The 24909-nt window shown below is 38.0% G+C and overlaps 1 protein-coding gene and 1 pseudogene across 8 annotated transcripts; one reads left to right on the top strand and one right to left on the bottom strand.

Annotated features, from left to right (window-relative positions):
* Positions 1 to 4782: 4782 nt before the first annotated feature.
* LOC147934335 (uncharacterized) lies at positions 4783 to 7044 on the top strand (annotated as a pseudogene).
* A 148-nt stretch (positions 7045 to 7192) lies between these two features.
* On the bottom strand, positions 7193 to 10546 carry LOC109127181 (serine--tRNA ligase, chloroplastic/mitochondrial-like). 8 transcript variants are annotated; one of them, XM_087476661.1, is made up of 5 exons: positions 9955 to 10419; positions 9670 to 9810; positions 9194 to 9386; positions 7660 to 7795; positions 7193 to 7593 (listed from the first exon to the last, which is right to left on the bottom strand). In XM_087476661.1, exons 2-4 carry the CDS (start codon positions 9712 to 9714, stop codon positions 7725 to 7727), a joined length of 309 nt encoding a protein of 102 aa, XP_087332787.1. In that variant the 5' UTR covers positions 9715 to 9810; positions 9955 to 10419; the 3' UTR covers positions 7193 to 7593; positions 7660 to 7724. The 8 variants fall into 8 exon arrangements, 7 of the variants coding, with proteins under 7 accessions (XP_087332787.1, XP_087332788.1, XP_087332784.1 ...); XM_087476662.1 differs by having other exon boundaries at positions 7193 to 7588; XM_087476658.1 differs by having other exon boundaries at positions 7660 to 7788.
* Positions 10547 to 24909: the final 14363 nt, after the last annotated feature.

Raw genomic sequence — 24909 nt, 5'->3', positions numbered from 1 at the left:
TTCGGAAGTTGAGTTTTTTTTTTTATGGTGGATTGGCATTTTTATTTAATTGAGGCTATTTGTATTTCAGTTTTTGTTTGGAGTTACTTTCTCCTTTCCTTTCAATAAGGAATGGTTTATGTGCCATTCATTTAAGTATCATTCAATAATATTCCACCTTTATTTTTATATCCTACGTAAGCGTATTCAATAATTTTTATACAATCTATAGTAAAGAAAAACAAATTCTCTTACTAACTGTTTTTGGTTGTTTAGTATTTACGTTTTATATAAAAAGTTTTTTAGGTGTATAATTTAAACCGGTAATCGTATTCAGACATTTATAACTAATCTACATATAGATTGAAAACTAGAAGACTGACCCATAGCGCATGCACTACTTCTTTATGCATATTTTCAATTACGGGTTAAAACGTTTTGTACCGTAAATAATAAAAATTCACACATAATTAAATTAGAAATTACCTGCAAACCTTAATGGAGCAAAGCTACTAGCATTTCTTGGTAGAATGTGGTATCCACAATCCTTAATGTTAGTTGCCTTATAAAAAAAGAAAAAAAAAACAGAATTATGATAATCAGTGCAATGGTCAGGATATTCAACAGGCACAATATATTGTATGTTAACTCCAATATTTATTTCCCTAAAAACTACCAACTAATACTTGAAAATCTTAAAACATCACTAAGTTCACTAAATATTCTTTTAAGTATGATGGAAATAATAAAAAAATTAGTATCAATATAATATTTATTTTCCTAATTACTTTAGGATCTCAGTAAATTTAGTGAACTACTAAATATTCTTTGAAGTGTAAAGGAAATAAACATCTCGCTGAAAAACACCACATTTCCATAAATATATACGATGGAAACTGTAAGGTTTAAATACTGCTTTCTCTATCTCCACTATTAATTACGTATATATAGATATACATATATCTATATTAAAGAAGTGTGTGTTGAATATAGATTATTTAAACCCGCAAATCTCCAACAAACACGATTATATTGATGCGTATAAGCAATTTCACGAAACAAACATGAAGAAAAAACTGCATTTACCTGATGAAAACTTGGAAAATTTGATGTCAGCAACCAAAAGAAGTCGTACATCAGCAGATTTTTCTGGACAACCAATAAATATTTCCCCACTACCGCGATCAATTGAGAATGTCTGTGTACCTCTAATTGAAACTTTCAACAAAGTCTTCAGAGATCTTACCAATTTTCAAGAGATGCATGATCCAAACTACATATTCCCATCAAACAATCATACAACAGCAGTAAATGGTTAGTTTAAACTACATTTTTGTCTGTATTGTTTGTTAAAGACCAAATTATATTAGAATTTTCATTCTAAAACATCATACTTACATTACTAATACAGGATCGAAGGACGTGACAAAAAGTAAACTCTCATCCCGTTCATTTAATCTGTTTCTCACACCTACAGGTAAAAAATGAAGGAATGGTTCATGTATTTTCACAACTTCATATTGTATGAGTAGTATGCTTTCACGAACTATACGAAAACACACTTACAATGTAATATGGCGGTTCTCAGGTGAAACTCCGAAGTCAACCCTCACTTCACTTACTCATAACACCTACGGAGAAAACACATCATTTGGGAATACTGTACTCAAAAACATCACCAATATGACCTCCACTTATGGACAAAGATGTCATCCTGTGCATCCACACGTGAGTCCTTCATTAGTATATGTTTCTAGCTTCATACTAATTAGTTAAACATATATAACGATTATAATACTAATATATTTTCTGCAATAAAACCTCCAGATCATCAATATACGGATACTACTTTGTCTATAAACAAACATCAACCATCAAATTATGTTCCATTTGGCAAGGACTTCCCCGCTAGAAATTTAGCAACACAATTCACAAATGCTTCATCCTCTCATTTTAACCAAGGTATGTCCTACTATCACCAAGTTCTTACCATTTGTGTGCCATCTATATTAACATTCCCCTAACTTTTATGTGATAGGTCTAAGTGGTGATATAGAAGAAGAAAACGATGATGAAAGTAGCAATGATGACGAACCATTGGGAGGAGAATACCTTGACTGTTTCTCTGACGATGATGAAGTAGATCAAACTTACAACTATAGCACTGATGATGAGATAGAAACTGCACATGAAAACCCAAGAGGATTAGATATAGATTTAAATTTGCCGCCGATCGTAGAAGAAGACAATCAATTCCTATCTATGCTTGAGGAAAATCTACACCAGACTTGGGAGAAAACAAAGGCTACTATGCGAGTCGCAACTAGCAAAACATCATCACGTGTAAAAAAAAAACAACTGAAACTTCTACCTCGAAACAAATCAAAGCAGGTTAACATTCTACCACTAAATGTTATAAACCTGTATTTGTGCTCTATTTGTAAAACTAAAATCTACTATTTCAACTTTTTAGGTTATCTTGATCATGGTGATCCAACATTCAAGTGTAAGTATTGTGGTGCATTGATGTGGTATGAAGAACGTCTAAACAAGAGGCGAAAACAAAAAAACCCGGTGTTTAGCCTTTGTTGTGGTCAAGGGGCAGTTAAACTACCATTTCTAAAAGAATCGCCTGAAATTCTTAGAAGACTACTTCATGGTAATGATGGCCTAAGCAAGAATTTTCGCCAAAACCTCAGACTTTATAATATGATTTTTGCTATGACTTCTCTCGGTGGAAAGATAGATTGATCTATTCCTAAAGGGCATGGACCGAATATGTTTCGTTTGCAAGGAGGAAACTATCGTAGAATAGGTACTTTGAAGCCAGATGAGGGTGATTTTGCAAAGTATTCACAACTATATATAGTGGTCACAGAAAATGAAGTAAAGAACCAAGCGACTGTTATTGAGTAAGTTTTTGAATACTTAAATCTCAATTGCAACTTTTCCTATTTCCTGATACAGATTTCTTGTATCACAAACAAAGCTTAATATTTGTTTCTTTTTCTCGTGCTCAATAAGTGTAAAAACTCAGAAACTGGAAATCGAAAACCGAAACTGAAGAAGGAAATCATCGAAGCATTAATGAAAATGTTGAATGACGTTAATCCGTATGTGAAGAACTTTAGGACAGCAAAAGATAGGTTTCAAACAGAACAAGAACAACCCTTTCATATGAGAATTGTTGCTGACCGTGTTGGGTTGATGAAAGAACTTACGGTATGCCTACAGCATCAGAGGTTGCTGCACTAATACCCTGTGATTTTCAAAGAGAAATGCCTTCACTTGATATAGTTATACATGAAAAATCTACTGGTCACCTAAAGAGGATAAGTGAAGTTCATATCTCATATTTGACACTACAATATCCGCTAATTCTTTGTTATGGTGAAGATGGTTTCAGACCTCGCATCGAAAAATGTTTTAAAGGAGCAAACAACACCAAGAAGAAAAAGAAGTGTATTAGTATGAGACAGTGGTTCGCATTCCGGATTCAAGAGAGGGATAATGAGTCATACGCTTCTACAGTCAAAGAGGCTATTCCAACAATTTTTGTGTGATGCTTACACAACCATTGAAACAAATAGGTTGAATTTTATAAAGTTCAATCAGTCAAAGAAGCGATGTGAGAACTACAACAACATAAAAGAAGCTGCTCAATCAGGAAATACCACTATGAGTCAACAAGGGAATCAAATTAATATTCCAACTTCCTTCACTGGTGGACCTCGGTATATGGTTCAAAGTTATTATGATGTTATGGCCATATGTAAACATTATGGATTCCCTGATCTATTTATTACATTTACGTGCAATCCTAAATGGTCAGAGATAACAAGATATGTAACAGAACGGGGGTTGACTTCTGATGATAGACCTGACATCATTGCTAGGATTTTCAAAATAAAGTTGGATTCTCTAATGCATGATTTAACAGAAAAGAATTTGCTTGGCAAGACAGTTGCATGTACTATATTTATCATGCTTTCTTTTATTTCGGTAGTTTGATAATATTGATGATTATATTAAATATTGGACTATTGTATATTTGCAGCTATGTATACTGTTGAGTTTCAGAAAAGAGGGCTTCCACACGCGCATATCCTCTTATTCATGGATCAGAAAAGTAAACTACCAACAACTGATGATATAGACAAAATTATATGTGCAGAGATTCCAGATAAAGAAAAAGATCCCGAGCTTTATGAGGTGACTAAAGATTGTATGATTCACGGTCCATGTGGTGCAGCTAATAGGAGTTCGCCATGTATGGTGGCTGGAAAGTGTTCTAAGCTATACCCAAAAAAGCATGAAGACATCACAAAGGTTGGTAGTGATGGTTATCATATCTACAGGAGGCGTCATACTGAACTGTTTATTGAGAAGGGTGGTATTAAGTACGGGCCGACGGTCTATTTCCCCACGAGAAGTATTGTATCGAATCAGATAGATCTCGTTCTTTACCCTCGGTCTATATGTCCCCGAAATAAAAGTTCGAAAGCTATATCTCCCCGAATAAAAAGTTCGAAAGCTAAATCTCCACAGTTTATTTTTCCTACATCAATTAACCCATAATCGTGGATTATATCGGTTTACTATTTACCTAACCGATTAAGAAAAAAACTAAACCTTCATTATACCAAAGCAAACCCGATTTCGACCCGATTAACTTTGATATCGAAAAACCCCAATTTGCGAAGAACCCTAGATAGTGAAATCCAAAAAATCCCCAATTTGCGAAGAACCCTAGATAGTGAAATCCAAAATCAATATCGAAATTCCTTAGCGAAGACAACGATAATGGCGATTGTCGTTTCAGATGCAGAGTTTGGTGGAGATTTCGACGAAGAAGCCAACGACAGAGATGACTTTCACATCGACCAGGTTGTGAATGAGTTCGTCGATGAACCACCAGTCCGCCATGATGTGTATCCGGAGAGTGATACCGATGAAAACGGTGACGGTACAGAGCCAGTTCACACACATATCAGGCGCGGTGATGGGCATTTGTACGATAAGCAGACATTCTTCAGTGGAGTCGCTTTTAAAGAAGCAGTGACGGACTATGTTCTCAGAACTGGAAACAATCTGAAGCAATACAGGTATGATAAAAACAAAATTGGCTTTATATGTGTTGGTTGTAATGGAGATAATGGTTCACGGTGTGAGTGGAAGGTGTATGCTGCAATTCTGCCAAGTGATAATATGTGGAAGATTAGAAAGTTTAATGATAAGCATAGCTGTATCCCTAATGGAGAATGTGAGATGTTCAAGGTTCCATATATAGCTAGGTTGTTTCTTGATAAGATTAGAGATAATCCTGAGTACTTCATGCCAATGAAAATGGAAGAAATCATAAAGGAAAGGTGGAAGATTAGTGTCACTAGGCATCAATGTCAGGCCGCTAGAAAGAAGGCACTAATTTGGATTGATAAGGAGTATGATGAACAGTTTGCTAGATTAAGAGATTATGCTGCTGAGATATTAGAATCTAACAAGGATTCACATGTAGAGGTTGAATGTGTGACGACTGATGAAGGGAAAGACATGTTCAATAGGTTCTATGTTTGTTTTAACAACATAAGAAGAACATTGAAAGAGACTTGTAGGCCTCTAATAGGAATTGATGGTTGCTTCCTAAAGAATAAGGTGAAGGGACAGCTTTTGGTAGCTTTAGGTAGGGATGCAAACAATGGTATTTATCCAATAGCATGGGGGTGGTTAAAGTTGAAAACACAGACAATTGGGTTTGGTTTATGAAGTTGCTGAAGACTGACCTTGGATTGAATGATGGTGATGGCTTTATACTGATTTCTGATAGGCAAAAGGTAATTTCTTATCTCTTGGCTTGTAACTGATGTTGATAGTTCTTTTGTTTATGGTAACTAACAATGATTATTCTTATTATTTAGGGACTGATCAAGGCTGTTCAGCTGGAGTTACCAAAAATGGAGCATCGAATGTGTGTGCAACACATCTATGGGAACTTGAAGAAGCATCATGGTAATAAAACCCGAATGAAGCCACTATTGTGGGATTTAGCATGGTCTTACAATGAGGTGGATTACAAGCGGCACTTGGAGAGGATCTACTGCTATGATACTGGTGTGTACAATGATGTCATGAGGACAAATCCAAAAAGCTGGTGTAGGGCATTTCACAAGATTGGGAGTTATTGTGAAGATGTTGATAATAACCCCACAGAGTCTTTTAACAGCTCCATTAACAAGGCAAGAGAGAAACCATTCATTGTTATGCTAGAGACAATCAGACGACTTGCGATGGGGAGGATTGCCAAAAGGTCTGCAGAATCTCATTCTCACACAGGTAATTTCCTCATTTTTCTTATAAATGATGATGTTTGTTTATGGTTGTACACGATAATGATTGTGTATGCTTGTTTGCAGGGATTTGTACTCCATATGTTGCATTGTTTCTAGCTAAAGAGCATAAGTATGCATCTGAGTCGAAGGTCAGCTCAAGCACCAATGGAGCATATGAAGTAACGCATGGTTAGATAAACACAGAGTCTGCCTGAAAAAGATGCTTTGTTCTTGCATGAAGTGGCAGATATGTGGCATCCCATGTGAACATGCCTATGCAGTCATCATCGACAAAACACTTGTAGCTGAGAACTATGTCTGTCAATGGTTCCGGACAGCTATATGGAAAAGGAATTACACCGAAGGCCTCGTTCCACAGAGAGGTCCACGGTTTTGGCCTGAAACAAAGACTCCTAATGTATGTTTACCAGATGAAGATAACGATCAAGCTTAAAGAGAAGAAGACAAAGCCTGACAAAAAAAGGAAGAAGGGTGCTAATGAGTTGCCAACTAAGAAGAAACCAAAGGAGAAAAAAAGAATGATGCATTGTGGCATTTGTGGAGCAGCTAATCATAATTCTAGGTTCCACAAGAATGAATTTCCCAAGGTGAATGTATTTTCCTTTTCATGGTTTCAGTTTGTGGAGCTTGTTTCGGTTTACTAATATTTCAATGTTTTATATTTGTTTTGCAGCCAAGTCAACCGGAACCAAGCCAAGGTTCACTCACTCAAGCTTAATCAAACTAGCTAAGTAGAAATAGTGTTCTAATTTTGTGGTTGCCTTGAATGTATTTTCGACCACATAGACTTGTAATCCCTATGTCTTTTGTCAAAAATTGAGATGTCTTTTATTAACTGTTTTGTGAACGATTTAGGATTTCATTAATGATCATAACTTCTTAACTTTTGCTTCTCATTACCATCTCATAGTCTTTTAATAGCAACATATTACAACTGAAACAAAAACATAGCAACAACAAACTAAAGGAACAACACTCATCTCGTTCTTCAACCTAGTAGCTTAGTGAGACCAATCATGATCATACAAAAGAAGACTAAGACAATCATGATTTTCTTATGGCTTGCTTTGGCTTCAGACAAACCATCTTCGACCTTCTCAAATATCTCCTTCTCCATCTTCTCATAGACCATCTTCTCAAACTCAAACCTCTCTGTTCTGATCTCTTTCAGCTGCTTCTCAAGGTCAGCATTCTTTGCATTCAATGTGTCTATCTCATTGACAAATGCCTCATCCACCCATTTGAAAGTGTGTTCATCATTCCTAAGCTGCAACATTCCTAATTTTACACACGAAAACAGAAAAAAATCAAAAATAAAACAAAATCGACTTACCTTATTAGCTACGCCAAATGGACACCGACAATATCTCCTGTAAGGGTTGGAATCAGACTTCGATATCAAAGATATGATTCCTTCTCCGCACCAACATCTCTTTGGCACACCGATAGCCCTTCCTCTTCCCTGCAAACTAGATTCAGTGAAATTGGATGATACATTACTCATTGTGATACTCAAACTTGTAAATGAAAGAAGAAGTAATCTCAAGAAGAAGAACCAAACTCAATAAAAGGAATCGATTATGAACAACGAAAATCGATTTTAGGTTTTATTTGGCGATTCTGGGTTTATGATCAAACGGATCGGGTTTTATTACCAAACTGGTTCAACATCTGGTTTACATTCGAGACATATCTGGTTTGGTCTCAGGTTTAGACGATAAACCAATATAATCCAGAATTGTGGAGATTTAGCTTTCGAACTTTTTATTCGGGAAGATATAGCTTTCGAACTTTTATTTCGGGGACATATAGACCGAGGGTATAGAACGAGATCTATCTGATTCGATACAATACTTCTCGTGGGAAATTAGACCGTCAGCCCGTGATAATAGGTATGTTGTCCCTTAGGACCATGTTGTTGTTGTTGTTGATCCTGTTAATACAGCTCAAACTCCTACTACGACCACTACCAAACTAGGAGAAGAATCTACTGAAACTGAGAAACAAAAAAATGAAATCAAGGATTGGTTTGACTGCAGGTCAGTCTTCTAATTTTTGACCCGTGTAATGCAATTCTCATTTCGAAACTTTTTTCTAACCATGGTATTTGATTTTGGAAAACTTTTAGGTATGTCTCGGCTTCAGAGGCTATTTGGAGGATTTTCAAGTTCCCAATCCAGTATAGAACAACACCAGTACAAAGGCTATCCTTTCATGATGAGGGAAAGCAACCTGCTTATTTTGAGGAAAACGATGCAATTGACACAGTTTTGGAACGAGTGGCAAATCAAGATTCTATGTTTATGGCTTATCTCACTCTGAACAGAATAAATGCGGTTGGAAAAGATGGAAAACATGCGAGGAAGCTTACTTATGCGCAAATCCCTGCTTATTTTACTTGGGAAGGTAATAGGAAGCAATTTAAAAAGAGGGCGAGAGGATTTTCTTTTGGTCAAATCAACTATGTTCCACGTAGGCTAGAAACTGAATACTACTTACGAATACTTCTCAACATGCTGTGCACATGGTATTTTAAATGATGATCAGATTTTTATAGACAGTCTGTTTGAAGCGAGTGAATGGTGTTTCCGTGAATATTTGAGAAACTTTTTCACCATGATGCTACTGTCTGATTCTTTTTCTAGACCAGAACACGTTTGAAACGTGGGAACTGTTAGCAGAAGGGATTGAGAAAAAGAAGCAAGAGGAATATAACAATCCAGGTTTGTTATATTAAACTTTGGCAATATCTATGCATTTTAAACGTGTATTTTCCAAATTTTCTTATCTTTCAAGTTTCTGATTTTAATATTTCTCGGTACAGATCTTAATTTGTCGGAATCTGATATCAAGACAAAGATTTTTACCTGAAGGAAAAAACGATCTGTTATCTCTTAGCAAAGAAGACAAGAGTGATAAACAAAATATATTCCTCATATTTCCTTCTTCTACGAGTCTCTCACGTTCAGATGGCTCCAGCTTCCCTTTTATCTTCTTTGCAACGTTAATTCTTTCCTCACGAAGCCTCTCAACTTCCTGCTCTCTGCAATGGTTGATTAGCTGAACGGAGAGGAGAAGAAAAAAACAAAAAAAGAAAAGAAAAACATGTCAATTAATCTCTCAAATCTAGCCAGAGAACTAGTCTTTGTCACCAACACTCCATGATTATTCTATCCAGAAACTAACAACACAACCAAGCTTCAACAAGTTTAACAGATAGCAACAAATAAGTTCTTCCTCAAAGTAGCTGACTTTAAATATTTCTATTACTAAGAATCCAAATTTCGAATTGAGTTAACTGCTAATAGGTTCAACGAGAGCAGAGTAGAAGATTAGATATAACCTCAAGGACAACATCCAGATTAGCATTCGAATTCCTGTTCTTCATGTTGTTTTCGACTGCTTCCTTATTATCCCTTATCCCTTACAGGAACTGCCGCGGCGAGTCTCAATTTGTGTAAACTCGTCGTCAGAGAGTTTCTATCTGCTGACAAAGAAGAAAAACCAATCAAAAGAAGCTGAAGCAAAACGAAACAGTTCTGAAATGAAAAACCAAACACGAAATCATAATCCAGAAAATTAAGAGTTATGAATGAAAAGAACAAATTGGTGAACCCTAAAACAAAACCTCAACAGACTCAAACACTAAGATGTGGAAACAGCGATAGATCTAGGAGACGAGATGGAGGTGACGCCGACGAAGACGAATGATATCCCTCACAAACTTCTGAGAAAATATCAACAAAACATCTCTGGTCACATCTTATTCGATTACTCTGGTGTAGAGATTGAGCGGCGACGAGATCTAAAACAGATCTGGGGGTTCACGATTTGCGATGGAGAAGAGGAAGATGACTCTGTTTTGTTTGGTGGAGAAGAGGAAGATAACTCATCTTCTTTTGAATCGGGTTAAGAGTTTTGAATCTGGGTTTAAGAGTTTTGATGGACAAAAATTAAAAAGCTTAATGAGTGAAACAATGGAGGGAGTAAACGAAATTCTAAGGGGGAGAATGAAATTTTGGTAGCCGCCTCCTTTTTTTCACTAAGTTATAAGAGGGCAAATGAATTAGTTTTTTCCGCTTCAATCAAACATAGCCTTTTCATTTTGACAAACGCTATAAAAAACTGAGGGTATCTCAACCATAGCAAAACATAAAAAAACCGCTATATTATGATGCTATTAATACCTCAATTTCTTGTAGTGTTGGATTTGTGATACCTTCTTGCTCAAAGTGTTACAATGATTAATAGCATTAGGTGTTTGCCCCAATTTTCAGGTGGCTTAAGTTGGTAGCTCTACAGTTGTTGTTCTGCTTCAGCATTATCACATAATATTGTCTTTAGATACAGTTTTAGAACATAAGGTCAAGATAAGGCTGAAGTTTTCATCACTTAGCTCCAATTCTTCTTATAAAGGAAGGAGTATATCCACTGCTGAAGCTAGTGATGATGACACTAACTTTCGGAAGACTACGGTTTCGTATATGAAGAAGAAGAGGGTCTACCCTAATAAGGCTAACCAAAACCATCTAAACAAAATCCCACACACCATTTGGGCTGCTCCATAGAGAAACCAACGTTCTGCTTCTAGTTTTAAGACCTCTATTAATGATGCTACTCGAACGAGCCATATGAGGAGAGATGAATTGGATGAGAGACGAAGTAAAAGCTCGGTTGTGCCTTTTTTAAGGCTAGAAAACAAGCGCTTTTAGATAAGAGAGTCGTGGGAGATGGTTCAGATAGTTAGGAGGATAAACCAAGGAAGAGTATGATACCTCAAATAAAAGAATAGATGATGATGTCCTTCTTGATGGTTAGTTTTGTGTGCGTTTCTTCACTAGAAAAGAGAGTATGAAACTGTTATACTTCCTCAACCCCATTGCTGCATTTCTAACATGTTGTTTCTTGTCCTTTGTTCATGTAATGCCCGTGAACTAGAATCCCGTTTTTGGGTGTGCAAATCGATCGATGCAGGTTGTGCACCGGTCGATGAAAAGTTTGTTTTGCAGGACAACTAAGTAAAACGCTCGTTATGTTGCGTTTTTGGGTTTGGAAACCCTAGGGTCGGGTATAAAAGAACGAAGCTCGACGTATATGAGGGTTTTGGTCGTTCTTGTTGTTCTAAAAGGTTAGAGAGATGGAGAGTTCTTCCAGAGTCCGTTTTGTGAGTTTTGGTGCTTGTTCTTGAGGGATCCTTATGTGGGAGTGGAGATCTGAGGCAAGAAGCAAGATGATTCTCGCCGTTTCAGAGTCAAATCTACTTCTTTTAGAGGTGAATACGGGACCATGGCTTATCTATGCGATTAGATGTGTTTTTGTGTGTTTTTGGGTGTTGATTGCTTATGTGTTTGTTTGTTAGTGTTTGCCTTTAGTTTGGAGGTCTTTGGAGGATGTATTCGATATCACGAAGCCAAGAGGAGTCGGTGGAGATCATGTTCGGCGTTCCTTCGCGCGACTGCATCGATTGATGTAAGGTGTGCGTCGGTCGATGCAGTTAGGGATTTTGGAGGAGATGCGAGGTCGTTTTGATCGATGCAAGCAGTGCATCAGTCGACGCAACTAGGGATTTGGAGGTTGCATCGATCGATGCAAGGAGTGCGTTGGTCGATGCAAGTGTTGCGTCAGTTGACGCAAGATCGCAGAATCATAGATGTGTTCAGAATTGTCTGGTTTGCTTGTTCTATGTATTGATTATGTTTGTCTTTTCTCTTGTGTGTATAGCCTAGTAGATGGGAGGATCGCCTCAGTGAGTATGTATGATACTCACGCATCTCAATCGTTTTTTGTGGTGTGTTGGTATGTGATGTGGAATTATAGCGATGATGATGAGGATGAACTATGGTGTGACACCCCGGTTTCAAGAACATGCAGAGAGGTTTAAAAAGAATTGATCTGACCACCTATGTCACCAAAGTGCACTTATCTTTTCGGTCAAGGGTCCTGAGAGAACTCCAGAGTTAAGCGTGCTTGAGCTGGAGTAATCTCAGGATGGATGACCTTCCGGGAAGTGATTGTCGGAATTGTGCGAGTGATGACAAAACATTGGAAAAGATCATGTGCTGATTTGTAGATACGGTAACAAATCTTTAAAAATCTCCCGAACGTAGCAAACCGACCGTCGGATATGGATAGGCTCACGAGCCTAGTGAGAAGACGTGAGGTCCATTTAGGAAGGTGGGACTATGGACTGGGAGTGGATATGGGGCCCACTAAGAGGTGGCGGATAGGGCGTTACTAGTGGTATCAAAGCCAAACACAGACGAGTGTGGAGTCGAGTGGGCTCACACCGTTGGGGGTGACGGTCTTGGTGTGCAACAAGGACATTGTTATCTTATAGTGGAGGTGAATTGTGACACCCCAGTTTCAGGTTCATGCGGAGAGGTTTAAAAAGAATTTATTTGGCCACCTATGTCACCAAAGTGCACTTATCTTTTCGGTCAAGGGTCCTGAGAGATCTCTAGAGTTAGGCTTGCTTGAGCTGAAGTAGTCTAAGGATGGGTGACCTTTCGGCAAGTGACTGTCGGAACTGTGCGAGTGAGGACAAAACACAGGGAAAGATCATGTGGTGATTTGTAGGGACAGTAACAAATATTTAAAAATCTCTCGAACATAGCAAACCGACCGTCGAATATGGATGACTCACGAACCTAATGAGAGGACGTGAGACCCATTAAGGAAGGTGGTCCTATGGGGCCCACTATGAAGTGGCCGTCGGGGCGTTACTAATGGTATCAGAGCCAAACCTAGATGAGTGTATCGAACGGCGCAAGTGTGGTCTCGATCGATGCAAGGCCGGTTTGGTCGAGGAACGAGTAAGTACATGGAGTTGGTGGTGGATTATGATATGGAGATAGCTTACCACCCTGGTAAGGCTAACTTGGTTGCAGGTGCTCTCGGGCAGCTTCGGCCCAGGAGCAGGACATGGAGACTTTGGTAAGGGAGATTAATGCATTGGGATTGTGCGCTATTTCTTAGAGCCATTGGATTTGGAGGCGGCTGATAGAGCAGATCTTCTGAGCAGGGTGCGGTTGGCTCATGAGAAGGATGTGGGGCTGGTGAATGCCTCTATAGTTGCTGGTTAGGAGTATCAGGTCTCTGCCATTGGTACTATACATGTGCACGGTCGAATCTGTGTGCTCAAGGATAAGGAGTTGAGGCAGTAGATCCTGAGAGAGGCTCATGCGAGCATGTTTTCTATTCATCCAGGAGAGACTAAGATGTACGGTGAACTCAAGCGTTACTATCATTGGGTCGAGATGAAGAAGGATGTAGCTATTTGGGTCGTGAGGTGCGACATTTACCAACTATTGAAGATTGAGCATCAGGTTCTGGGCGGGTTGCTGAAGCGTCTTCCCATTCCAGAGGAATTGGGACATGATCACAATGGATTTATTGAGGATGTCTGTGCTGGATTGGGGTGGCCCATTATAAGGCGTTGTATCTATGTCGTACACTGTTATGCTGGATTTAGGTGGGGGAGAGGAGCATGTACGGGGCAAGTTTTGTTCAGGAGATCTTGGAGTAGATCCGGATTCCGAAATGAACATGAAGAAAACTCAAGATCGGTAGAGGAGTTATGCCAATAAGAGGAGAAGAGATCTTAAGTTTCAGGTTGGAGACAGAGTGTACCTCAAGATGACCATGTTGCGGGGTCCGAACAGGTCATTGAAAGACTAAGTTGAGTCGGAAGTATATGGGTCCGTTCAGAGTGATGGAGCGGGTAACACCAGTAGCATATAGGTTGGAGTTACCTTAGGTTATGCGTGGGTTCCACAAGGTTTTCCATGTGTCTATGTTGTGGAAGTGTCTCCACGAGGATGATCAGATGTTGGCTAAGATTCCTGAGGATCTTCAGCCTAACATGACTTTGGAAGCGAGACCAGTGAGGGCTCTCGAGAGGAGGATCAAGAAACTTCGGAAGAAGAAGATTCTTTTGATGAGAGTTCTTTGAGACTGTGATGGTGTAGAGGAGCAGACTTGGGAGCAAGAGGCGAGGATGAAGGCAAAGTTCAAGCAGTGGTTCCAGAAGCAGGCCACGACTTGAACTTGTTTAGTCTGGTCCTAGCTGTAGCTCGTGGCTGGAGCGGGAATGGAGTATTCCAGCCCATTTCTCATGTTACTTGGTCACTTATGGGTGGTTGGTTGTGTGACTAAGTACTAAGATGAGGTGGTGTTAAGGATACGAATTTCCGCAAAGCGAGGTTAAAAGAGGGAAATTTCCTGAAGTGGAAAGCTTGCAAAAGTTGAAAGTGCTGAAAATGGAAAGTTTTATGTGAGTTAGAATTTGTCCATTTTTAGTGGTAGAGAGCCTGGTGGGGCTTGTGTGGCCTTTGTGGCGGACTGTTGAGTCATTGTGTGTACGTGTGGCGGTCTTTTGAGACATTGTGTGGCCTTTATGGCGGGCTATTTAGCCAATTGTGTGGCTTTTATGGCGGACTGTTTAGCCAATATTGCCTGTTTAGGCGGTCCTTCGGGATGTGTGGTCTTTGTGACGGTCTTTCGGGACATGTGGCATGTTTAGGCGATCCTTCGGGATGTGTGGTCTTCGTGACGGTCCTTCCGGATGTTTGGTCTTTGTGATGGTCCTTCGAGACGAGTGGTCTTCGTGACGATCTTTCGGGACAAGTGGTCTTTGTGACGGTCTAGTTTAGAACATTGTTTGGCCTTGGTGGCGGTCATGTTTAGAACATTTTTTGGCCTCGGTGGCGGTCTATTTCGACATTCGGCCTTTGTGGCGGTCCTTTTTAGGACATTTGTTGGCCTTTGTGATGGCCCTTGTGGCATTTTGATGATCCTTGTGTGGTCATGAGAAATTCTAGTGAGGGGATATGTGGTTGGTATAAGACATTGTGTTGTTTTACGAGAGCCACGGGAGGGAAACCTGGTTAGGAATAGGGCTTAGACGTGTTCAGAATTGTTTTCTCTAGGGATAGTTGGTCATGAACGACTATTGGGGGACTTTAGTTCTCCTAGTACTGCTGTATTCTGAGGCTTTATGCCTTGGGAGTATGGTTGGTATATCGACTTCGGATGAAGATCCGAGGACGCGCTGTAGGGTGGTAATCCGAGAGACGAATATTGGAATTCCTTATATATTATGGCATGCGGGCTTAGTCACGATGAATAGCCAATTTTATGGCATGCAGGTTTCAGCCTGATGAGGAGCCAATAGAAACTCAGGGTTGAGGCCTATGAGTAAAGAAAAGTCCAAAAGCGGAGAGCAAATAATGCCTGGAACATGGGTGTATCGCCTAGAAGTCACCTTCGTAGATCGGTCGGAGGAATACGGGCCATGGAGACGGTTGCACGAGAGTCCTTGGCTGATGGTTATCCGAGATTAGAGGACGGATATATGTTGGTGGGGTAGAATTATAACATCCGCGAACCGGAATCCCGGTTTCGGATGTGCATCGAACGATGCAAGTGTGGTGTTGATTGATGCAAGGCCGGTTTGGTCGAGAAAAGAGTAAGTTATTGCGTTTTAGGTTAGGGAAAACAGTAAAATCGTGTATAAAAGAAGGAACTCGAGTATTTGGCCGAGTTTGGCTTTTTTTGGAGTAAAAGAAAGAAAGCAAGAAGTTCTTGAGTGTTCTTGAGAGTTTTGAGAGATTTGTGGCTGTTCTTGGAGAGATATGTAGATGGGATCGTTGTAGAAGCTTTCTAGGAGTGTAGATCTGCTTGTTTGGGTGTCAGAATCTTCTTGGCAAAGGTGAGTGCAGGACCATGGCTTATCGAAGCTTTAGATTCTTTTACTTTTCTTGTTTATGTGTTATATGGGTTATTCCTTGGCTTGTTAAAGTGTTTATGTGTCAATTGAGGCTTTGGGAAGCTTTTTGTTGCTTTGGATTGTGTTTTGGTGGTTTAGGAACAGAGATCCGGCGAGGAGCTTCGGAGAAGAACATGCTCGACATGTGCGTCGATCGATGCACTTTGTGTGTTGGTCGATGCAATGCGAGGACGACACAAGGTGACCTAGGAGCATTGGTCGATGCCATGTGGAGGCATCGATCGATGCAATTAGGGATTTCGTGCAATGTTGGTGTCAGTCGATGCAAGCTTGTGCCGGTCGATGCAACCTCAGTTGGTGTCGGTCGATGCATGGGTTAGTGTCGGTCAATGTTGTTGTCCTGGTTTGTTGTTGGTTATTGATTGTTGTTTGATGGTTAGATATATCTCAATTGCTTGTGTGTATAGCCTAGTAGATGGGAGGATTGCCTCACTGGGTGTTTATAAAATACTCACGCATCTTATATGTGTTGTGGTGCAGATAAAGGCAAAGTGTGATCTTGAAATCAAGGAGATGAAGAGGAGGATGTTCTAGTGGCTCATTGATGTGTTGTCCGGCTCTCGTAGGTTGCTAGAGTTGAGTCATAGAATGTTGCTAGGATGTTGATTGTTGGTTTATGATTCTGCTGGAGTGAGTTATTGAATTCTTATTTTATTATTTATTGGCTATTGGATATTGGTATCTATTAGTTATTTTCCACTGTTTGGTTTGGTTGTGGTTAGGCGGCTAGTGGGTATGAGACCACTAGTATATTTATTATTATTTTAAAAAAAACGGGTCGGGTCATTTCATAGGGTTTCAGATATTGTGTTGTGGTTGTGTTTATATGTGGCTGGAACCTTACATAGAAGTGTGCTAGGTTGTTGGATAGAATTGTTAGGAATGGTATCATGTTGATGTTTATTGGAGTTGGTCATTAGTTATGTTTCTCATGTGCATGTTATTGGATGTTGGTTAATCATTGGTATTGTGGTTGGTTTAATTAAGTAGTATTGATGCTTAGTTAATTATATCTATGGAAAAATGGCTCTGGTTGTTTCAGTTTGGTATCAGAGCCTTTTCGGTTCTCAGGCGGGTTAATAGATGGTTTAGAGCGGTTTAAGAATATAATTGGTTGAATTATTTTTCTGTTGTTTGATGCATGGTGTTGTGTGATGGAATTGATTATGAGTAGTTAGTCAATTTTCATGTGGTATGGAGTCCTAGTATCATCCTTTTCGAGCCTTCAATGAGATTTCACGGTAAGTTGTGTGTTTGGGTATGCGGTTTGAATTGTGTGCTTAGCCTTTTGTCTTGGTACTGCAAATTGTTAGAGGTGGTGTTGACGCTGGTCGTGGACGTAGACATTGTCGTGGACACCCACGTGTTCGTGGATGTGAACGTGGACGTTGTAGGGGCAGAGGCCCAATTGCTAGTGACATCTTGGACCAGAGTGTGACAGTTGAGGGCGTCGGCGAGTCAAAGGCATTCCATGAGGGGACCATGAGTGTGGCTAGTGGTGGTGCCAATGGGGCCGTAGCGCCAGTGGAGCCGGTGTGGGTGGTGTTGGTGTTGGGTTGTCCGATGGTGATGGAATTCTGGGTCCGAGGGTTGCAGTAGGCAGAGCCCCTGGTGGAGGTGTTAATCTAGCGGGTCTTTTTTTGCATAGTTGTTGGAGTGGTTGCCGGGAGTTGTACCGGTGCAGGCTCCAGTGGTGCCGCCCATGGCTGCTAGTGCATGAGCTCATTCCCAGTATGTCACCATGCTGAGGGAGATAGGTAAGATCGGTACAGTGCATTTCTTGGGTGGTACCGACTCTATTGTGGCTTACGCGTGGAGGACGAGGCTGGAACGCCACTTCCAGTCTCTCAGATGTCCTCAGGAGTATTGGGTGGACATAAGGGTTCACCACCTAGAAGACGATGCTCACTTGTGGTGGAGTTCAGTGGCTGCCAGGGGCGCGAGCGAGATGACTTTGGTTGATTTCATGGAGAAGTTCAACCGCAAGTAATTTCCTCGGGAGGCGGTGGACCGTATGGAGGTGCAGTTTCTACAGTTGTCGCAGTGGTCTTGGAGGGTTTGTGAGCTGGATGTGGAGTTCAGCCGGCTTTTGGTGTATGGGGGTCGAGAGATGGAGTATGAGGCAGCTCAAGTGAGGAGATTCATGAGGGCACTTCTTGAGAACTTGAGGATTCACTGCAGAGGGAGGAACTACGCCACGAGGGCAGAGCCTGTGGAGATCGCAGCTGAGATCGAAGACGACCTGAGGGAGCAGGTCGTGGTGGTTAGTCCAACTGTTCATACAGAGGTGGCGCTGGAGCCGAGCATTCAGAGCAAGGGCAGCAAGTCGGTGCAAAGACATAAAAGGAAGCGGGAGGACACGTTGATGAAAAACCAAGGTGGTCAAGGATGCTACGGCTGAGGGAGCATCCATTATAGGTTGGTGAGTTGTCCCAAGAGGAGTGGGATGCAAGGAAACATTCGAGTGTACTTCTACTGCAGGGAGGTGGGGCATATTAGGCCTTAGTGTCCGAAGTTGCAATAGACGACGGTGGCAGTGGTGCAACCGAAGGAAGGGTCGTGCACTCATCCTGGAATTTAGCTTTTTGATTTTTGATAGTTGTTAAGTTTTTTGTTTTGGAGTTGTAAATGAATATTGCATTTGAAGATTTAATAAAATGATTAGTTCTTATGAAATCTTGATGTGTAATGGGTTAAATAACTGTGCGGTTCAAGAAATAGAAAGTTTTATGTAGTTATCCCTTGTCTATTTTGAGAAGAGCATGTGTAAACACCCGAGTGGTGGAATGTTCTAGAGTTGGCCTGAAGAGTAGTCATGATGGTGGTGATATTTCGGTGAGGGAATATGATGCTCTTCTTTGAACCTCAATGGATATCTCTTTAAAGTAGCTAGATTTTCTTGTGAGCCTGATGAAGCCTCGTTTTATGGACCTTTCCAATGAATGTGATAGAAGTCGTGCGAAAATGTCTCAACAGTTGTTCCTAGCGGCATATCAATTGTGCCTACTGAAATCTTCGCCATGTTTGCCATTTTGGTCATTGGTGCTCATGATTCACTCTTCCATCTTTTTGTTTTCACTCTTCCATCATTGTTGTTGACATGTGCTTTGTGCCTTCTGACTCCATGACCCAACATATTCACATGTTACTGTCCAATATGTAGACCAGAAATTTCTATAATGGAGAACTTGTTGACTTTTATGTGTCAAGACTCAAGAGTAACAATTTTTTTTTTCTCTAATCCTAGACCATACAAAGGAAACCAAGAATAAAGGAACTAAACAACCATGATTAAATATTATGAAAAATGAAAATCAACATAAGTGAGACGCTACAAACATTTGTCTGTGTAAGCATTGGGAAAGTTCAAGAATAACTCACACGACATCAATTCTTGCGTATCTCTTAGAGCGTGGTGAACTGACAGAAAAATTAATCAGTAGAACAAGTAGAACACACATATGTCATTTGTAATTGAAATTATTAATAAAGTGAAGGAAAAAAATATGTTTTAAACCAACCACATTTAAAGACATTAATTAGAATCTTTCCTGCATAAAGATGAGCTAGATAGCACGACTTTGAAAGAAAGATATCTGAGGTAATCTCCTTGTCTAAATGAGTACTTATAATAACTTTAACCACCAAATTTTGGTCTCCAAAAACATGATATTTTCGATATCATTTGACCAAAGAACCATAAGAAAACCTTAGTTCAATTAGGGAGTAGTTTATTGTTAAAAAACTAAAATAACTTTATTGCAAGCAAAACATCTAAAAGTAAAATTTTCCCAGTGTGATCCGTATATGCCAATATGGATTATTTGTTTTCGAGAATACTCAAAGATGTTCCTGCCTCAGTTTTCCCCTGAATTCTTTGATAAGAATTTTGAAAATGTGGACATGATTGCTCTCGAGGTGTTATGCTTGGCATAGAGTGAGAGAAGAAAGCTTGGCAGTTAACCCAGCTTAAGGCTCCCTATAAAATTCGGGAACCAGTCCTTCAAGACCACCCGCCAGGGGTGCATACAGTACCATTTCCAATTATTTTTTTGGGATATTATTGTTTTGTAGATGGTTCTTGGAAAGCAGGCGTCAGTTTGCAGGCGTAGGAAGGTTTTGTATGCTTTTTCAGGATTCATTGTCGATTATGGGAGCCACCAATTTCCAATCCTTACATGATAAAGTAAAAGCTTTCCTTTGAGTTATGCGGTGCATGATCAGACATGACTATAGGGATTTGGTTTTCTTTACAGACTGTCCAGACTTGCTGAAGATGGTGTTTTCTCCTTCGGACTGGCTGGCCTTCTCGACGTACCTCGACGACAAGATCGACATGAAGGGATTTTCATTTTTCTCTTTATCTCTTATCTCTAGAAATACATATCTATCTTAACATTTTTGGAGTACATTTTTGTGCCATCCTTTCTTATCTTTGTATCCAAACAAGTTTCAACTAAATTCTCTACAATCCTTACAACCAAACACAATCATTTTCTTATTTGATAATATTAATTTTCTAAAAACTATCTACCTAATTTAAATCAATATGTTAGATTAAAATATAATTCTCCTTGCACTTTTATTTAATCTTATATTTAATTATTTTAATGACTATTTAATACATAAAGTTCATAAAATTTTAGATTTTTTTCAGCATATGATGTGATTTGAATTTTTATAAATGGATATATATTTTTAAAATTGTCTTAGGATATTTATAACCAAACAAGTATATCTACATATAGAGCTCGAAATACATTTTTGGAGTACAATAGGGTGTCATCATTTTTTGGCTTTTTGCCAACTTCGGGTCAGATTTTTAACTAAATTTTAACCGATTCAATTATCTGGATCCTTCTTAAGATTACCGAATATTTTGGGCCGGTTTTTAATCTAATTTACATGCCGAATCTTTAGGGCTGAGTTTGACAAAAAGAATTGATAACACAAATTCTGTAATCACATCCCTATAATATAGCAACTAATTCAAGATGAATACATCTTAGGAAATATCTAATTTGCGTTTAATAAACGATTACATATTTAGTAATTTCTTATTAGCTTTTAAATGTACATTATTAATCCAATAATATCAATTGAGAATCAAAATAAGAATATGTCATATCATTCATTCATAAATCATAACTAACCAAATCATAAAATATATATTCTCAACTTGCGAATCAAGAGTTTCTACAAAACCTACCTACAACCGTTAACAATATATATATATATATATATAGATGCAATTCACCATCGACTACAAGCACCACTAAACCATTATAGTATCATATCAACAAAATAATAGATACGTCATGTACCACGGGGTAAAACCTAGTGTAAGTGCATATTCTTTGGTACACCAAGCGTGTATCTCTCTGCACAGTGTCTTTTATGTAAACAATTTTCCACCCAATTAAATCCTCTAAGCTAATTTTTTGTTGACAAAAAAAAAAGACATATAAGAAGGGGGAATTGGACTGTATAACCAGCCATGTATCTATCATATATTTTGTATTATATGTATTAATGACATTTTTACCTCTTTTGTCTTTTTTTCTATATCTTCTAACCACCACCACCTTACCTCGAGTCACCATCAACATCACTTCCGGCCACCACTACCCTACCTCCGACCACCACAACTGACACCACCTCCGGCTACCGGCCACCATCGACCACTATCTCCGACCATCGGCGACCAGCATCTCCGGCCACCGAAGACCACCATTGTTGACCACCATCTCCGGCCACCGACTACCACTTCCGACTAACCTTGGACACCACCCACCACTATCACCAAATCATCTCACCAAAATAGTCATTTTACATACCCATTATCCGATTAATCTAATTTTTAAGATATTATTCTATATTTTTAATTGTTTTTTTTGTTTCTTTAGTTGGCAAATTGCCCCTATAAGAAGTGAATTTTATCTTTTGGTGACTCTACAGATAAAGGAAAAAAAGGAAGTTGAAGGCAGTTGAATTAATAAATTTTGTTAGTCCTAACTCGGGTGAGTGTAAAAATTAACAAAACTCGAGAAAATAATAGTATAACATATATTTTTTTGAATTCTCATGTAAAATATTGTCCGAATAATATTATAAATTAATAATGATGTTAATTTACACACATATATATATATAGCATATATATATAATATGTTTGAGAAACTAAATTTTCTCCTAAAGCTCATCTCTATAAACAATTGTTATGCTGTAGTTTTGAACTATAATGATATAAAATACTCTATAACATGTAATAAAAGTAGCTAATTTTTGTTAAGTTTTCAATTTCTAAATATGTATCATTTTCATTTTGAAATTTTTATAGGCTATTAAAATACGACAATTTTTATTATTATTCATAAATTTTAATTTAATTATGTCATATGTATAAGTGAATTTTTCTATACTATTTTTATTTTATTGTCAAAAATGTTTTCTAAAAATTACAAATTCAATTTCAACACCATAAAAATTATAAAATCCGAAAATCTAACATTATTTTTATAAATGTCGCAATTTCTAATCTTAATAATTTAACCAACAAAAAAATGTATCTATAAATTAATAATAAAAACTAATTTACTATAAATTGTCATCGGCCCACTTTAATGGGTGCCAACAAAATTTTCATGATTTTGGTATTTTTTTGTTTGCTGATTGGATAATATAGCATTGGGTTCCATTTTTTTCTCATTCAGGTTGTTGAAATGAAAATTGACGGTTACCACTTAATCCTATATAGTTAATAAATTTTATGATAGATAACCAAAAATTAAAACTGAACGAAAAATGTCATTTAAGGGTTGTATGAAAGAATAATCCATGAGAAATTTGGTGGCAACCCCAGCCATGGCTATGGGATGGGATCACAGCTGGGGTATGGGGACCTCCAATCTGTTCACGTTTTAATCTCTTTGTCTCTTTGAATGATGCTCCCTGCTTAATTCTGAACTTAGATTTTTGTGTGAAGAATCTGTCTTTTGAATGACATTATTTTGAGACTAAGTTTGTTTTATGTCTCTTTTATGGATTTTTCATCTTTTTTTTTTTTTGAATTCTAGAGCTTGTTTTTGAGATGAGATTTTCTGGCAGCCTTTTCTACGAAATATGACATGGCTCAGATTTCTTTTAATGGAATTTTTTCTTTCTCTTTTTTGTATTGTCACTTTAAGTGATCATTATCAAAAAATGTATCTATTACTTTTTATACAATAAGTAATGATTTTATTTTTCTACGATATTTTATTATGCATATTACTATAATTTAGATGAATTATTATAGAATGAAAAACATTGGAAGATGCATATGAAGCTAGAGTGGAAGTAAACAAACTAACTATTTGAAAAGAGTTTGAAGGGCATCATTAAAGTATGAACTTGCTTTACAATTTACTAAAACTATGTCCACATGTTCATAGTTATTGGACTTGATTCAGTGGTTTATTGATTAACAATTTGCTAAAAAACACTCACACATCAAAGTTTATTAAGATCTCTCCAAATGTATAACTATTTATGGATGCAATATTTTGTTAATCAATTATGCATCTAACTTAAGCTTAAATTATGTGGCTAAATCGTCTATTTCATATTGAAAATTTTGTTTAAGGAATTTAATAATCCTAAAATTACATACTTAATTTAGTTTGGACTTAGAAATTGTTGATTTGTCTATGAACACCAAGTCAATTGTATTTGAATTAGATTGGAATCACAAACTATTTTAATTTTTCTTGAAAAACAAATATTGAATGATACAAACAAAAATTATCTACAAGTTACACTTAAAATATAGTAATTAAAATGAATAAAAAATGTTGAAGAAAAATGAATACCAAAAGAGAAAAAAAATGAGAAATGTGAGAGAAAAAAGAAAAAGAATAAGTGGGGATTTTCTGAATTAATTTTAACAACAAGGAATAATAGATAAAAAGCAAGAAAAGGGGGTTGGGCAAGAAAAAAAAAAGAGTTAAAGTTGTAATGAGAGTTAGGAATAACGATTTCTTATACGTCTTCTTTGGCCTTGGAATTGCATGCAAACTAGGTTCCAGGCAATGTCGGACTCCATCAACACAATTCACAAAGACTATTCTTATACCAATCTGGGGTTTTGCTTCCGTTATAATATTTCAAATCTTTCTCTCTAGAGCTGTAATCATGAATATGATCCCTAATAATTGGTTCTTTGTGCCTTAATGGAAAGAAGTTTATTAGTAGGAATCGTTAATTATCTAATGCCAGCTTAGAACTTCTCGTTTAAGGATTTTGAGGAGTCTATTCTATAGATGGTATCACCGTGTTCTACGGTATCTTAAGTTGTTCCTATATGCATACTTGTTCTTCTTTATGTTCACCAATATTGCCACCAATAACTATATTGAAGAGAATCGCTGAAATTTGATCAGCAACTTTGTGTTCATGATTTATGTGCATACTTGTCCATCTTATGCTTACCTTTTTCACTATAAAGTTGTTTTCACAGTTTATCACTATAAAACCTTGATCAGAAACTTTGTGTTCATGGCTTATATGCATATTTGTTATTCCCTGTAATCCATGATAAAAATTCATATGTGATTGTTGGCGTTGGGTTTGGCCAATCTAGGGCTCATAGGAAAAGCCCATTAGATAAAAATCCAGTTCGTCGTTCCTTCACAGTTCATATCGATTTCTACCGAAAGCCTACCCCAGATCCTTTCCAACCAAATCAACATATTAGATTGTTGTTTTCCCTATCAACAGTTATGCATACTTGTTCACCCCATATATATATCCTAATTA

The sequence above is a fragment of the Camelina sativa genome, chromosome 11, assembly GCF_030686135.1.
Source record: "Camelina sativa cultivar CO46 ecotype springtype chromosome 11, ASM3068613v1".
Taxonomy (NCBI): Eukaryota; Viridiplantae; Streptophyta; class Magnoliopsida; order Brassicales; family Brassicaceae; genus Camelina; species Camelina sativa.
Note: the sequence above shows the minus strand (reverse complement) of the source record. Positions and strands in the feature narration are given on the sequence as shown.